Source organism: Homalodisca vitripennis, chromosome 5 (genome assembly GCF_021130785.1).
Source record: "Homalodisca vitripennis isolate AUS2020 chromosome 5, UT_GWSS_2.1, whole genome shotgun sequence".
NCBI classification, from domain to species: Eukaryota; Metazoa; Arthropoda; class Insecta; order Hemiptera; family Cicadellidae; genus Homalodisca; species Homalodisca vitripennis.
Genome location: NC_060211.1, coordinates 37691929 through 37708836, shown reverse-complemented (window position 1 = coordinate 37708836; position 16908 = coordinate 37691929). Strand labels below are relative to the sequence as shown.

Below are 16908 nucleotides of genomic sequence, written 5' to 3'. Positions count from 1 at the left end.
CGTGTCGAGATCTAGATTGAATCATCGTGTTTCCTTACAAAATAATGTTTTGTTACATAAGAATGATTCAATAAATTATTCATTTTACTGGCATTTTTTAAATTCATTGCGATAGTAAACAGGTTTTTTTTAAAACTACTCTTCACATTTCATACCACACCATTCATTACGTAAAATTATAAATTATACAAACTCGTAAACTCCTTCTTAAACTTCAAATCCCCACAAACTACAATTTTTAGAAAAAAATTATAGAAATTAGAAATAATAAATACAATATCTTTTATGTCTGCATATTATCCTTTGTACAGCATTGAGGGAAATATTATTTTTAATATTAAGCATCAATTAGTAAAACTGTTCTGCCATCTCCACCACTTAATATGTGAGGTCAGATATATCTTATGTTAAATTATTCTTAAGGTTTATTTGGTCGATGAAAACATATATCGATATCTCTGTTAGTAATAACCTGCCTTAACAACTCTAGCTAGTAACCAATTGTAATACATTATAATCATCCGTAAATGAAAAATTTAGCGTTGGGGGCATAATGTTAGTTCTGTTACTCAACTACATCGTTTTATAACGTTCTAAGTTCATTGGAAAACGTTTAAGCGTTGGGGGCATATAATGGGATCTGACCGCCATAACTATTACCTTCTAAGAAGTGTCGCGTTGATGAAGGAATACGAAATCTCAAAACCAAATGCAAATTTAAAGGTTTTAAACACAGTACAGAAATGATTGTCCTGTTAGTCGATTTGGAATTAACAATGCCAGAATGGAAGACAGCCGACAGAGGTAAACGCGTTGCATTCACAGGACGGGAAACAGGCGACCAGGCAATAAGGAGCGCAGTGTCACGCATGTAGCGGTCGATAAGTGCACCACACAGCCGACCTGCCTTAGTATACACACAGTCCATTATTAATGTGTTCTCAGCCTTTAGGCGCGGCATAGCGTTTTACTATATTATGGAAGAGAAATGTCGTTCGAAACTAGACGTATGCAACTTAATTTAAATATATATTCTAAACAAAACTTCGTGTGCTAGTTTGATGAGTACGGTATGCTGAAACTTAAAAATTTATTGAAATTATGTTTAAAAAAACACCAACTTACACATTCATGGGATACTGTAAGACAAAGGACACAAATTCGATGAATTTATCGGAAATTTCACGGTGCATTTATATTTTGATGAAATCACAATTTTATTCACAAATCGATGCTTTTTATACGAAAATATGTTGCACATCAAGTGAGGTAAGTATTCTTATTTATTGTGAACTTTGATCATTTATATTTATGTAATTATGTTTTACACCTAATATTCAGCCCTAAGTACTAGATAATAATTCTAAATAAAAAGGAAAACGCCTAAGTTTTATGTATTTAAGTGATTTCAAAACAGAATCCGTGAAGTTTTTAATTTTTGTAAAAATAACTTTACAGAGATGTTAGAGATTAGAGTTTTAGAGTCTCATTTAGGAATACATAATAAAATGTAAAAAGGTGTTTTTTATTTATTTCAAATTTAACTATCCATCCCGAAACAACTAAGTATGTTTTTTTGTAGGCGGAGGATGGCTAAACATGTTATTTGGGATGACTTTCTACTTATATATCCAGAAAAAAATACGACCTCACCGTAAACCAAATTTCTGACCTTTCTGTCTAAAATGAGTACCTTTGTTCGAAGGAGGCATCTTAGAAAACACTTCTAAAAAATGTAGAGTTATTCTTTACAATCTTTGTCTTGTACCAATTATATGGTGTTTGCATAATTTATGCTTGCTTCTTAATTTCATTCTAAAAGGCGAGGTTTCTAATCAATTCTCTTAACATTGGTCCTGAAGCTTCCTTTTACACAAATTTTTTTCTAACTGGAAAAATATCCCAAATTTTATGAGGGTTTGAGGGATTTTACTTACAAGCATTGGCAATTTGAAAATGATTTCGAAACATAAGTTTCCTTATTAATGAAAAAATTGGTCCTTGAATTTTTTAAAACCTTTTACTACGACATTCAGCACCCCCTTCCCAGTACGAATTCAGTCATAAACTTGAAATGGAATGTTTTTATAGATATGAGCGCCAAACTTGTAAAATTGATCTCTCAACTAACAAAAGAGCTTCTTTGGAATAAAAGAATTAGTTAATTTTTTTCCCCACTGCAGGTTAGTAATGCAGCAAGACTTGCGAGCCAGTGTTAAAGGTAAATAAATATTGTCACATTTTACCAGGTAAATTTAAGGCTAAGAAAGAATTCCTCTTTAATACTAATACCTAGCGGCCAACAGCTTAAAGTTGACTTCCGAACCAACACCAATAGCAGGCGGGCTGCTTGCAAGGACAGGATCGCCCAGCGGTCACCCATCCAAGCAGCAGCCTCGCTCAACGTTGCTTGACTTGGTAATCTTGCGAAACCGTTGTACCCGCTAGACCGCGCCGATGTTTTCGCAATATGATTGAGAATTACCTCCTATCACGTGTGCTTCTGATCTAAATGATGGATTAATTAGTAATTTTAATATTTTAACAAATTTTATAAAGATAGAATGCAAACATGTACGAATAATTCAGAATTAAAGGCAATTTGAATATTTTAATTTAACTTTTTGCAGTACATTTTAGGATATCTTAAAATTTAATGAATTTTAAATTTATAATGATTCGAATTATTTCATCAGAATTACGTAATATAGTAAAATATAGGTCAAGAAAGCAATAGGAATATGATTATATTTTAAGAGTTCACGACATATAAAATGAAACTATGAAATGCATATTTCTGATAAATATATCTGGAAGATATATGATTCACCGTTAAGAACAGCTTACTGCTCCTGCAGTTTGTTACATAAATAACAAACATTAATCATGGCCAACCGAATAATAAGCAATTTTATATTATCTTCTATAGCTGTCACGTCCCACTGGCAAAATTACAACGACCTTACAAAGTTCAATATTAAATATTCCAGAATTCATGTGGTTATAATTTATGTATTAGAAAAAATAATCAAACTTTTAGGACTTCAAATACATTTTTACCTGTTATACTCAATCAAAGTAAAAGTTTTGAAACTCGTACGAAAAGATTTACCACATGCAACATCAGCAACAACCTATAAAAAGGTATCATTTTATTCAGAACGAAATATCTAAAATATTATTAATTACTTGACTAAAGGCCAATTCAATATAGTTATTGATATTGTAACCTCACCAATCCACCATTTGTTGAAACACCAAGTTCGCCCAATTTCAAAACTGCAGTAAAAATTACTGACGAGAGAAACTACAAAACCAAATGCCTGCATAATATTGCAATAATTCATGTTACCATATGTGATCACCTAAAAATATCTGTGGCCAATGATTTCAGGGCTATGCTGCACTCATCTTAAACGTTTGAAATCACTGAACTCGCATTAAAATGAAATAAAACCATCAAACTATGCACAGACATTCATGCTATATGAGTGGCGTAGGCGTCTAGTACTGTACTTTAAATCTCCCATCTACAGGGGTAGAGGCTTGTTGGATAGTAAAGATTAGAAATCCATAAATTCCACTTCTTTCTCCCATGATCAAAGAAATTACCATGATCTTTTGAATTTAACGAATTGGAATTGAGGGTATAGAGCCAATCTTGTAATTCCATTCCATTCTTTGTATTTGTATCCATACTCGCTTTCATTGCTGATAAAATAAAAGAAAAATGCATAATTTTAGCAAATTTATAAACATAAGCTACTTTTAGAAGATTCACGGGGCTTTATCCACTTTATACGCAAGGGATACAGTACAATATATTCACAAATATTGCTAGGTAAACAATTAAAGGCTGAGATTGGATGAAGAATTTTTTATTTTCTTCCTCATTCTTGGTTTGAGGGAGAGGGGCTTTTGCAATATTAAATAAAATAATAATAATTTTGGATCGTTTTAAACTGAGGGTATAACTCTTCCAAACCAAGTTTTTCCGTACCATAATTGCCAAAAAATACCATAATTTATCATAAGTGACGTATACAACTACTGAAATTTTATGACGCACTTAAGTAAACATTATGAAATCCAGGTGCCTCACAGTCAAGCACTAAGAAATCTCAAACTTCTTCTAAGGGTTTCAATCCCTGGCATTATTTAGTTATTCAAAAATTAGGAAGTAGATTTAGGGATTGGGATGTCTTCACCTGATCATTACCTACCATCCCGAAAGATCGGAATGCCATTAATATGGGATTTCCTACAATATGTCTCAGTTATAAATTATTTTTTAGTAGTGTAACGATGTAAAATAATAGCATACCAGCCGACAGTATACGAAGATAGTGCCAAAATCTTGGTATTTTAAAATTAGAACATCGTTTACAAAAATTTCGGTAGCACATACAATTAAAACATTTCGGGCTTGATATATTTTGAAAAATAAATATATTTGACATTTCCTTTATTTACTCATTTATACGTAACCTAAATATGTGTAATATAAACATTTTTATAATATCAAAAATGCCACATATTCCCTAATTGGTACGTCAGAGATGCATGTAGGCAATGTTCTACGTAATAAAAATACTTATAAACTCATACTATAAACTCCATTCTGAACTGTGGAATTTTGAAATGGCGAATTAAAGAAAAAACTGTTTTATATTAAAATGGTGTGTATATAATATGAATAAATAACGGAGGCGTTAAATCTGTAATAAATGTTTGTATAGGTTTAATCTGAATAACCTGGCGATTTTTATAATATATGAAAAACTTATATATAACAAAATATAGGTAGAAATTTTTATTTTATAGTGTTTAATTGTTTTATATATATATATATATAATTTTTTACTTTTCTAAATTTTGTTTGCTGTGTTGTTATTTCTTATTATACCTTTTTGAAAACGGCAAAGCCGAAATATTAAAGGAAATTTATATCAAGAAGTCTAATAATTGTTGTAATAGAGCAATTCTGCGTTTATACACCCGAAGTGAATATATATATATATATATATATATTTACAGTGTTTGTAATTTGTCAAAACCTATAGGGAATATTTATGAATTAAAAATGCATTTATCATACGAATAAATATAGTGCAAAGTTTGATAGTTAAAGGTTTTAGGTTAGTAAAGGCAAATAAATAATATTTTCCTCAAATTTTCACTTTAAGAGTCTAATAGCGTTTACTGTTCTTCAAATGCCCAGAGACCTTTATAGCAGCAGTGAATTTTAAGTCGTAGGTCCATTAGTTTTCACTTAGTGATTAGTTATCCACAGCTGGTTCTGTATTTTACTATCGATTATTGACATGTTATTTACTGTATATATTGTTAATATCTCACTTAATTATTATTAATATTCACAACAAAGTCTTCTGGCTCATACGGCGTCGGAAAATTGCTTACACAATTTCGGCGAAGTTGTGGAGAGCCATGCGTAATCTGTTAAATAGAGACGATTCACCACAGCGAAGCCAAAATATGTCAAGAAGACAACTTTTTAAGCAATGTTTAGACGCAGTGAAAACCTTAAGATTGAGGTTACTTATACCACTGGATAGTTAGTGAACCCCTTAAATATTATGAATATTTCTTCAATTAGGATTAACTAAAAGGAACTACTCGTAAACTCCAAAAAATTAATACACACCAGGACCCCAACCTTTAATCTGAACATTTGCTTTAGTAGTATTTAAATTTGCATTCCTTAAACGTAGTTTTAACTGAAACTATAGCTCAAACTGTGTCGAAATTTAAAAATACTTTCAGAAAAATATTTCATCGTAAAATTCATCCTCATGCTGCAAAGTTTTACTGCTTCAAGAACGAGCATGAATCAAATAGAAAGATCTGTACAAGTCGATTTCGAAAAGTGCCGGTTGACATTGACGATGTTTACGCGAGGTTTACTAATCCGGTTTACGCTGCAGTTCGGGACCTATATACACGAATACGAAGAAAACACTACCCTATTTTACACTTTATAGGTCTTCCCATTTTCTATACTATATTGCTCTGATTTGTGCCCTAAACTTTCTATCTTCGTGGCCCATTTTATGTTCTGAAGCTGAAAATAAAATCAGTCAGTAAATTTTACTGGTAGTGATAGATTATATTGCTTAAGACTCTTAAAGTGTATTTTTCGTTGAATCAATGTGAGTATTATTATAGCAATGTGTGGCCGTTGACTTTAACAAGCACAAACAAGTAACGACAAATTAATTGGCTGAGTTATATAGCAAAGTCTATTACTTTAGAAGCTGAAATTTCAATTTCTGTGTGTCTGTCTGTTTATCTGTCTATCCGCACTATATCTCGAATGCACGAACTTTAATAACATATGAGGAACACTGAGTTCAATAACGGTGCATGTCATTCAAATGGGTTTTGGCTGATCGTTAGAGAATATTTTTACTATAGTACCCATAAGGCTATGACGGCACCGAGAACATAGTGGAATTAAACAAATCTGTAAGCAAAGTGAGTACAACATGTGACGTAGAGTAACACGAAAAATAATATAGTCGAAAGTCAATGTTACAAGATTTGATGTCAGCGCTTTCTTGCGTTGCAGTGATCTCCCTAGCACACCAGAACTGTAATTGAAACTGCTATGAAACCTCACTTAATGAACGAAAATGTGAAAGTATCATGGGACAAGATATCCCACGAAATATTTCATTCGTAGACTTTCATGAAATGTGATTTCAATTTCTCCTCTATATAGACAAACTTTGAAATTTTGAATAAAAACCTCAGTGAAGCTTGTTTTTCGCGACACATCGTCTATCGTACTCATACGCTGTAAAGCCTAGGATCTAAGAGCCAGTTTGCATTGTAAATTTGAAAGCATACATCCAAATTTCTCTTGAAATAGAAAACATTTTTCTAGGAAATAAATTAATCGTTAGCTACTTCAAATTTAATAGGGGCCCAAAATGAGCAGGTATTGTATGGGTTAACAATATGAAACAATAAATTTTTCACATTATATTTTTTTGACATGATCAACTTAAAACAAAACGTCAGAAACATGAATAATATTACAGCCATTATAAAACTGGATTAAGGCACTAAAAGTTGACACTTGAATGGCCGGTATATAACGATGATATAACATTTGTCTGATTGATGATTTTCAGTGTGTCTAGAAAATAATATTAGAGAAAAAATAATTTTATATATAATCTTTATTTTTTAATAAGTGAACTTTTTCTCGACTCGGTCAAGTAGCTGTTAAAGCGATTTCTGGTAACTGCAGTGCTTGTAACAAAATAATATGATTCTTACCTCCAAACTAAAGTCAGCAAAAAACGTTTCACTTGACAGTCTGTTATTTGATACTTAATGGAAAATAATGTAAATGCTTTAAGGAAAAAAACCCACAAAAGCGCGAGAGGTCACTCTTATTTTCATAAAATAAATAGAAAACTAAAGAATGTAAACGAAGGACGAGTATAAACAATTTTCCGTATAAGAGTCAAGTTCAAAAATTATCATTAATCATTTAGTAGTTAAAATTTTCAGTCATTTATCAACAGGAAACTGCACATTGATGCTGTGAATAGTTCGGGTTTTATTACAACCTTATATAAAAATGTAAATAATTCAGAACTAAAGGTTAGAGGTAAATAAAAAGAAAATTGTGAAATATGTGTTCAAAGGTTTTTGTATGTATACCAAACTATAAAAGCAATTTTCCATTACGTAATTTTTTCTTACCTTACCTATTATGACCTTTTTTATAATGTTTTATTAGGTACATTTAAACATATTTTTCGATATAAAGTACCTTAATGTCCTCAATAAGACCTAAATAACTAAAACAGGTCAAAATATGTTGTGAACCATACTCATCGGATTAAATTGGGTAAAACTATGAAAATTTAAAGAAATTATTTTCCCAGATGGTTTGAAATAAAAACATGGGAAAAGCATGGTTTGTTATGACTTTGTATTTAATCAGCTAATTTTAACATAGAACGGAGGTAGAATAGGACGTATTGTAAAGCAAAGAATGCGTAAAGAATGTTTTTCTTCTATTGACTTTGTCCGACGTGTCTGTTGTTTGCGTTTTATTTTTATTTTTTACTGAAGCTAACACCCAGTTTAAAGCTTAACAAATTCTTCACATTCTAAGCTGAAATTTGCAGTTCAGTATAGAGATGGAAATGCCATTGATAAACAAGAAAAACAGAAGTCCCAAGCTATTTGCTTTGGGCACACCCGAATCTTCAACAAAACCCTTACTATAAATTCGCTATATACCAAATGTTCTGTATAAGAGTTGAAATTTGATCCTTCCAATAAGGTTAAAGAAATCTAAAAGATAAAATTTTTCTCCAAATGCGTTTAGAAGCTTCCAAATATCTTTATAATATAGTAGAAAACTCAATATTTATAAGTACACGAAATTAATAATACCATTCCTCATCGAAACTGTTTGAATAGAAGAGTTACACTTATTTTTGTTGAAATTAAAATTGTACTAAATGTATGATTATAGAGACTGAAATAGAGTCCAGAATTTGATGACTAATTTTAAAAAGCAATGAACTAAAGCATGGAGAATAAGACAGTTAATGTCTAATACATTCAACAACCGTAAGCGCTGCCCTTAAAATAAAACGTAATAGACTATTTAGATTAATGTATGAACTGTTGAGAGAGAGAGAGAGAGAGAGAGAGAGAATAGACTTGGGTCACTTCGAGTAACAAAGGGTTGGGTTAAAAAGTGACCGCTAAAGCACAATAACTACTCCTGACATTGACCACCTCCGGCGCAGTTCTTATCTCATAATGGAAAGAAATTTACCCATTGACTATCATCTTCCAGAAAATTGATAATGATTATCTTCAGAGATTGGTCTCTTTCGATTTCAAATCACTTTGAATTCCTAGAATGATACTTTATGCAGCAACCTTATTCTAATGTTTGTATTATTCTTAAGCCAGAATACGCGCATGGTCTTCCGTATTTCCATACCGTTTATATCGCTATGAGCAGGGTGCTTCAGCAAGCAAAGTGAAACAAGTTGTCCGAACCCCATGGCTGACTTCACTTTGGACGAAACATTACGTCACGTAGAGGAACACAAAATAATTGAACACCCTGTAGTTGCGTTTTAAAGCTACAATTGGTAAAATTCTATTAAAAACAAATTAAAAGTTTCAATTTGAAATACTCTTTTTAATTGTTGTAAGTAATTTAGCTCATTAGATTTAAAGTACTACTTATAGTGATATTACGTAAAGTATGTACGTCACTAGTCTGGAAAATGACCAATTGCTGGGTGGTCATTTTGGTGTTAAAATCATGTTATTGTGAGTTTGTATTTTGAGCTTTATTATTTAAACACCAGTATGAAACCAAATTTGGTTGAGGAAACTCTAAATGTGTCATATGTATGTATATAACAAGCATAAAAGTTTTTCATAAATCTTTTAAATACACAATAAAATGTATTCGTATTTTAAGTCTAGAACTCACCATATTCTGAAGGACAACTATCAACTTTATATTTATTTAGTCTCTTCGATAAAATTATGGCGTTATAAAATTAGTGGCAACCGTTACTACCAGCTCGTGTAATGGATCCAGTGGGGTTTTCTGCCTGTAAGTCCAAAGTATTAGTACCCAGTATAAACTTGCTGTAGTATTTTAATCATAGTATTGCAAGACAATCTTTACTACCAGCTCGTGTAATGGATTCAGTGGGGTTTTCTGCCTGTACGTCCAAAGTATTAGTACCCAGTATAAACTTGCTGTAGTATTTTAATCATAGTATTGCAAGACAATCGTTACTACCAGCTCGTGTAATGGATCCAGTGGGGTTTTCTGCCTGTACGTCCAAAGTATTAGTACCCAGTATAAACTTGCTGTAGTATTTTAATCATAGTATTGCAAGACAATCGTTACTACCAGCTCGTGTAATGGATCCAGTGGGGTTTTCTGCCAGTACGTCCAAAGTATTAGTACCCAGTATAAACTTGCTGTAGTATTTTAATCATAGTATTGCAAGACAATCGTTACTACCAGCTCGTGTAATGGATCCAGTGGGGTTTTCTGCCTGTACGTCCAAAGTATTACTACCCAGTATAAAACTTGCTGTAGTATTTTAATCATAGTATTGCAAGACAACCGTTACTACCAGCTCGTGTAATGGATCCAGTGGGGTTTTCTGCCTGTACGTCCAAAGTATTACTACCCAGTATCAACTTGCTGTAGTGTTTTAATCATAGTATTGCAAGAATCGTTAATAAACCAATAAAGATAAAAAACCTCGAATTAAAACTATTTCCTTAAAATTTAGTAACACAAAATCTAAATTTCATATTTGTGTAGGTTGTTTGATTGTTTAATGTTGCCAATGAACAGTTTACGGGTACGGAAGTTATCGTAAAATAAACGAATAACGCAACGTTGAATGTGATTGCTGCTTGGATGGGTGACCGCTGAGTGATTCTTTTGTTGCAAGCAGCCCACCTGCTCGGCCGTTGGTGGTGGTTCAGAAGCCACCTTTGTAAGGCTTTGGCTCCCAGATTAAGTGTCAGAGAGGGTTTCTTAACCCTCAAATGTTAGTTTTCTCGTGTATTTTGTCCTAAAAGAGCTTCTATCTTCAGTTATGACCCCAGTGGTAGGTTTTGTCATAAAGTTATATTACTTAAAATGGAGATAGAAGAATTTATAGATGAACGGTTCTGACTAGGGAATGTGTCAAAGAGTGTATTCCTTTGAAATCTCAAATCATTATTATGAACGGGTTATTGACGTTCAAACCAACCAAACAGATTTGGATGTTTGGTTTAAGGCTAGTTGCATGTAAGAGAGAATGCAGTGCACTTGATTCACAGACACCATCAAACGCATGGTGGCCCCAGAAATCGAAATTATTCTGTGACATGGTGGTGGAGATTATCCGGTTTTCTTTGTTCCATGACACACGAGCAGGTGATCAACAATGATAAGGGACGTCTTAAAACCTTTATCGTATGCAATACGGGTTACGAGGTGTGTGTTGACAATCAGTTATTAAGTGCTGTATCTGTGTTGAATGGTATTTAAACATACGCAGGTATTCAACTATCGGTATTTTAGTTGTTGAGGTTTGACATATCTAATGAGGTAAATGAAGAATTTATACGTATATTACATGTATTCAGTAATAATAGTTCACCTCCATTTGCTTTACCTGAAATTGCAAGTCCGAATGTGAGGAATGTAAGAATTAAGTGTTTAATCGTATATTGCAAGTATTAAGTAGTATTATTACAACCCATTTACTCTATATAAAACTGCTGGTCCATGTTTGGAATGAAGGGTTTCATCGTACATTACAAGTAGTAAGTAGTGTTAGTCATCTCCATTTACTCAATCTAAAACTGCAGATCTAAATTTCGAATAAAGAGTTTTGATGTATATTACAAGTAGTAAGTAGTATTGCAAGTCCAAATGTGAGGAATGTAAGAATTTAGTGTTTCATCGTACATTGCAAGTAGTAAGTAGTATTAGTTCAACTCCATTTACACCACCTAAAACTGCAGGGCAAAATTTAAGAATGAAGTTTCAACAAGTATTACAAGTAGAATGTTATTGTTGGTAAATTGAATTTGCTGTAACTGAAACTGCAAGTCCGAATGTAAGAAATGTAAGAATGAAGATAATTCCATCGTATATTACAAGTAATAAGTAGTATTAGTTCAACCCATTTCTTCTATATAAAACTGCATATACAAATGTAGAATAAATTAGTTTCATCGTGTATTTCGTGAATTACAAGTAGAATGCTGTGGTTAAATTAAATTTCTTCTACCTGAAAATGCAAGTTGACATATTATATCTCATAATAAATGTAAGAATGAAGAATCCAACCGTGTATTACAAGTATTAAGTAGTATGAGTTAAAATCCATTTACTCTACCTAAAACTGCAGGTACAAATTTAAGAAAAACGAGTTTCATCGTTTATAACAAGTAAAATTAACATTAAATTAAAAACATTTGGTTTACCTGAAACTTTGGGTCAGAATATGGAAAATGAAAGAACGCAGTATTTCATTATGTATTACAAGTAAAAGTTACAATAAAGATACTCCGTTTGATCTACTTGAAAATGCAGGTCAGAATATGTGAAAATCAAGAGTTAATATTGTGTATACATGGCTATTAAGTTATTAATGCACATGGCATTTTCCACATTTAAAAAGCTCCAAATTATTCTACCTAAAACTGCAGGTCCAAATGTAGGTTATGTAAGAATTACGATTTAACTCGTGCACTATAAATTAAAAATTCCGGCTCGCATACACGCAGATTGTATGCATTGTTTAAATTTTGAGTATCTTTCCCCTTATTTTATTAGATTACTGTATTTATATTTTTATGTCATTGTTAGCATTTCAGTGAGACGTGCAAAATTTTTAATTTTATGAAAAAAGTGTGTATATTTTCTAATTTTTATTTATTACAGTATAACATAATACGTACCCTTTTAAAACCATTACTTTCAGTATCATTCATAAACATCAAAGCATTTTGACATGGTAGCCTGTTCGAGTCTGACATCACCATAATCTGATATTAGTTGTTATATAACGCTACGTAGAATGTTCTGTTTTGTTTCCTCATACAAAAATAGAACGATATAAAGATTTGTAATAGTCCGTTTAAAATTTTAAATTTCCTGGCATTTTGTAGTGATTTGCCTAATAAAGTGCAGAATTCTTGGTTTGTGTGAAAGTAGGTTTATAATGGGTTTCGATTAAAGCTAAAGTCTTTTTTTAACATACTTGAAATCGAGTTTCTCGAGAGGCAATATTTCTCTCTAAAATAAAGCAAACAATTCGTAGCTAGCTCAGAAGTCAATTCATGAGTAGAATAATTTTTAACACTTTATGTGCACCTATATTTCTAATGTAGGGGCAACAGGAAACTCCAGAAAGAAATTGGTGGCTTGTAAAGTTCTCTAGTCCTTGAGTTTAAATGGGTTAAGCTCCAAATCGACGAAATAGAATTGTCTCATTTTAAACTGTATAGGCTGTAACATACTACTTATTTATCTTGATTAATCTACGTGGTCAGTTAAAGAGTGTCTACTACGTATACTAATTAAAATTATCCTTTTCATTATTTTGTAGTTATGTTTAACAACTGTTATTTTGAAGTAGAAACACGTTGAATACCTTAATATGTACATAAATTTTTGTTTTAAACGATATATGATAGGAAGATTCTTACATTAAAAGTAATTTAAATGCATTTTATGCCGAACTTTTTCATTTTTCTTTTTTAGATTTGGCTGTTAGTAATGACGTCTTCGGGTATTGAGAAAATGAAGCGAAAAGCGGCTTGGCCAACCCGTTTTAAAACTTTGGAATACTCTTTTTAAAAATAGATTGTCTTTGCAAGATATTTCCATCTCCGGAACTGCTTCCAAATAGTGTACGTCTAATTTTACCAATGGGTAGCTAACATTGCTAATGCAAGGACCGAGTGATTTCCCGAAACCAGAAACTTTATGCATATCCCTTAGAACATACTATCGTGTCTCGCTGAAAGGTAAAAGGTTTGGAAACTATATGAGCTGCGGCGATACGAATTCAAAATCTTTATTTTAATAAAATGTTTAATAAAACTTTTAATAGCCATACTTAAGGTTCACTTCAAAGGAGAGAAACTATTGTACTACTATTTTTCATAAAAGTAAAGTTAGAAACCTAAATATCACAATGGGGTGGAGTAGTGGTCATCTCGCAGATTAAAACCATTTTCTAAGGATTATCTCTAATGAATTTAAATATTTTTGTAGAATTCCATTTCGATCCACTTGTTATTTCTAAAATTAATTCATTGTAGCGTTAATGGGGTGGAAATCTGAGACAGGGATTAAAATAATTTCTCAAACAATTTCTCAGTAAAGACCTTGAAACAACACGAATTCCTTTGCAAGCTGGATGACAATATTCCAGCACAATCTGAAATTTCTGTAGTATAGAGACATCGACAAAGGCCTCACTGTTCTTTAACAACATTATCGATGACGTTAAAATTTAAAGGAATTTCGCCATGACAAATTTCACGATTTTTACTGCAAAATGTTGAACCGCAAGGAAAAACGCGCAACCATTTTTGATAAAACTAAGATTTTAAATTAATAGCATAGGTCATAGAATCCTATCCATATTTTATTAATAGAAATGATAAGTGGGTTTCATAAGTTAAACAACTTATGAAACCCACTTATCATTTCTATTAATAAAATATTGGTTAAACAAAACCAGTCTAGCATTTCATGCATGTTATGCATGAAATATTAAAATGTTTTTGTTTAACCATGAACTAAAGATTTTCAAGTTCGTTTGAGCGCTAAAAGGTAATATTTTGGTAACACGCTTAATCAATGTTTTCAGAAAACACCTGATTAAGAGTAAATATTACATTTTTGTAACAGCTAAAGATGGCAAATTTCCGCAACTTTGTCATTAATGCAAATTAGACAATATTCATAATAAATACCTTTTAACGCTACATCCAAAATTAATTTCTGTAACTGATTTTAATGTTGAAATAACGATTACGAGGATGTAAAGTCGGTGTAAATGTTCACACTAACTCTCCAGAATCTTTACTACTTAAATGCACATTGTTTTAATACGAGACAATCATATAAATTGCATATATTGTTCTCATATTAATGTATTCATTAAAGAAATTAATCTAATCAATACATTAAATTGTAATATAACGAAATTCGAACGCCACTAGCCTTCAAAGTATATAAAGAATGAAATGGGCTTTCATTTGAAGTAAGGGTAGTCTGAAAAGACAGTAAATTGTAGCATTTTTCTATAAATTTATGCACAGTGGAAAGTTGAATCACAAGTTGCATAATATTCCACACCATACCAGAAAGCCAAGTATAACGTAGAACGAAGAATTTGAGATGGATTATCTTAAACCAAGAGAGGTTTAAGGGCCATCACAGTTTATATATTCTTAGATAAATTTAACGTTTTCTCTTAAAAGTCTTTGAATTGATGTTAAATGCTTTATGGAATCATACTGCAGTTGCGATCCAATGATTGAAATTTGACCAACCCAGATTTTTTGAAATACCTGTCTAACAGTTTTATATTTTCATATAGTAATTTATTTTCGGTAGTAATTTCAACACAACTTTTTGAGAAAATAATTATTTCTCTCAAACAATTCCATGAGATATTTGACCTAACTTTAAAATTTTTTACTATGTACTTATTCGGGAACTTTTTATTAAAACTGTGATCTTTAATATCCTGACTTAAAGATCGAAGGATAAATACCTTCCTTAGACGATCTATGCCGGAATTTAAAAGTCGTATTGCTAAGAACACAGGAGATATTAATACATCGAGTATTTCCACATGACCAGAATATCCCTACTTAATTCCTACATTAAAACTGTATATCTGTATTCTTAACTATTAAAACTATCTTTTTGCTGATTTGAGTAAGATTTTATTTCATTGCAATACTTAAAAAACGGACGCTTGTATATCCATTTGAATAGTTAATTTTGATAGGCCAAATTGTTGACAAGATGGGGTAACTTTTAAGCATTATGTGGTAAATGCCCGCAATGCAAGTACATCGAAATCTGCCCTTGCCGTCAGAAGGTGGGGGGAGGGCATAGTAGACCAAGTCAAGACGCTTGGAGTGGCAAAAAGGCGCATAGAAATGGGCATAAAATCAATGGCTGTAGTCTCAACTGTCCAGACGTGCTAGTGCGGCTCCATGCACCCTTCCGCGGCTACATACATCATACAATTGTTAATATTTAAATTCAACAAAATTCTTCACAAATAAATATTTTTTATAGATATTACATTCAAATTATTCTGATAAACGTAGTTTTTGCCCAGTTTCTTACTATTTTATAAACAATAAAAACTCAAAAAGTTAGTAAAACGTTAGTTTAAAATGTTTCCTGTCAAAAACTTCCGTTGAGTTGAATTTTGAACTACGTTTTGCTATAACGTAATTACTTATTGATAAATTGCTCTTTAACATTTACTTATCAATAATTTATTATTTAATCAGTCCTCTTTCAATGGACTAATGGGTAAGAATCTTCTGAAAGTTTTGGCAGAATCCTTGGGTATCAACGTACGCGCGCGTGACTTCTACAACTTTCCCCGAAGTCTTCTGTTGAAAACTAGCTTAACTTCTAGAAGATACTGTTCTTAGGCTTACCTTTGGGGGAGGACCTCCTGGGTTCCTCGTAGTCCGGGTAGGCGGGCGCCCGCTCTAGCTGCGTGGAAACCACGTGGACATGGTGAGAATGGTGGTGATGGTGTCTCTCCAAGCCCAAAGAGGGAGTTTGTGGCCCAGGCAGTCCTGCCTCGATACCCACCGCCACCAGACATCCCACGGCCACCAGCACAATATCCCACATGTTCACTAGTGTCACTCGAACACTGGCCCCCCGCAGGCCTCTGACATGCTGTCGGCGTCACGGCCGTGGTAACACTGCTCACACTATCGACAGTGACCGCACTCTACTACTGCCACGGCCGCCCCGCCCCGCGCGCATGCGTCGGTCTTCCCGCCACCGCGCCAAGCCGTTTGTTGCGTCTGCAATTTGACGGATTAGTCTGGAAAAATTGTTTACCTCAGAATTAGTCTATGCTTTTGAAATGTTTCCCGAACGCCGCCCTGCCACATTAAGTAACTTTGTGTTTAAGGGATGATGATGGAATTCCTCTTAGGATGAGAGTATCCACAAATTCCTCATAGGTTGAGAGTTTCCACATATTCTTCTTAAGATATAGAAATGTTCCTCTTAAATTAGAGTCTCTATAAATTCCTCTTAAGATGAGAGTCTCCACAATTCCTCATAGGATGAGAGTACCCACA

At 32.6% G+C, this 16908-nt stretch overlaps 1 protein-coding gene across 1 annotated transcript in view; it reads right to left on the bottom strand.

The window, feature by feature from the left end:
• Positions 1–16525, bottom strand: part of LOC124362014 (inhibin beta chain-like) — a 215019-nt gene extending 198494 nt beyond the window's left edge. The window contains exon 1 of the mRNA XM_046816154.1: positions 16246–16525. Coding sequence (XP_046672110.1) covers positions 16246–16447 — 202 coding nt within the window. The 5' untranslated portion in view covers positions 16448–16525. The remainder of the gene's footprint in view (positions 1–16245) is intronic.
• Positions 16526–16908: the final 383 nt, after the last annotated feature.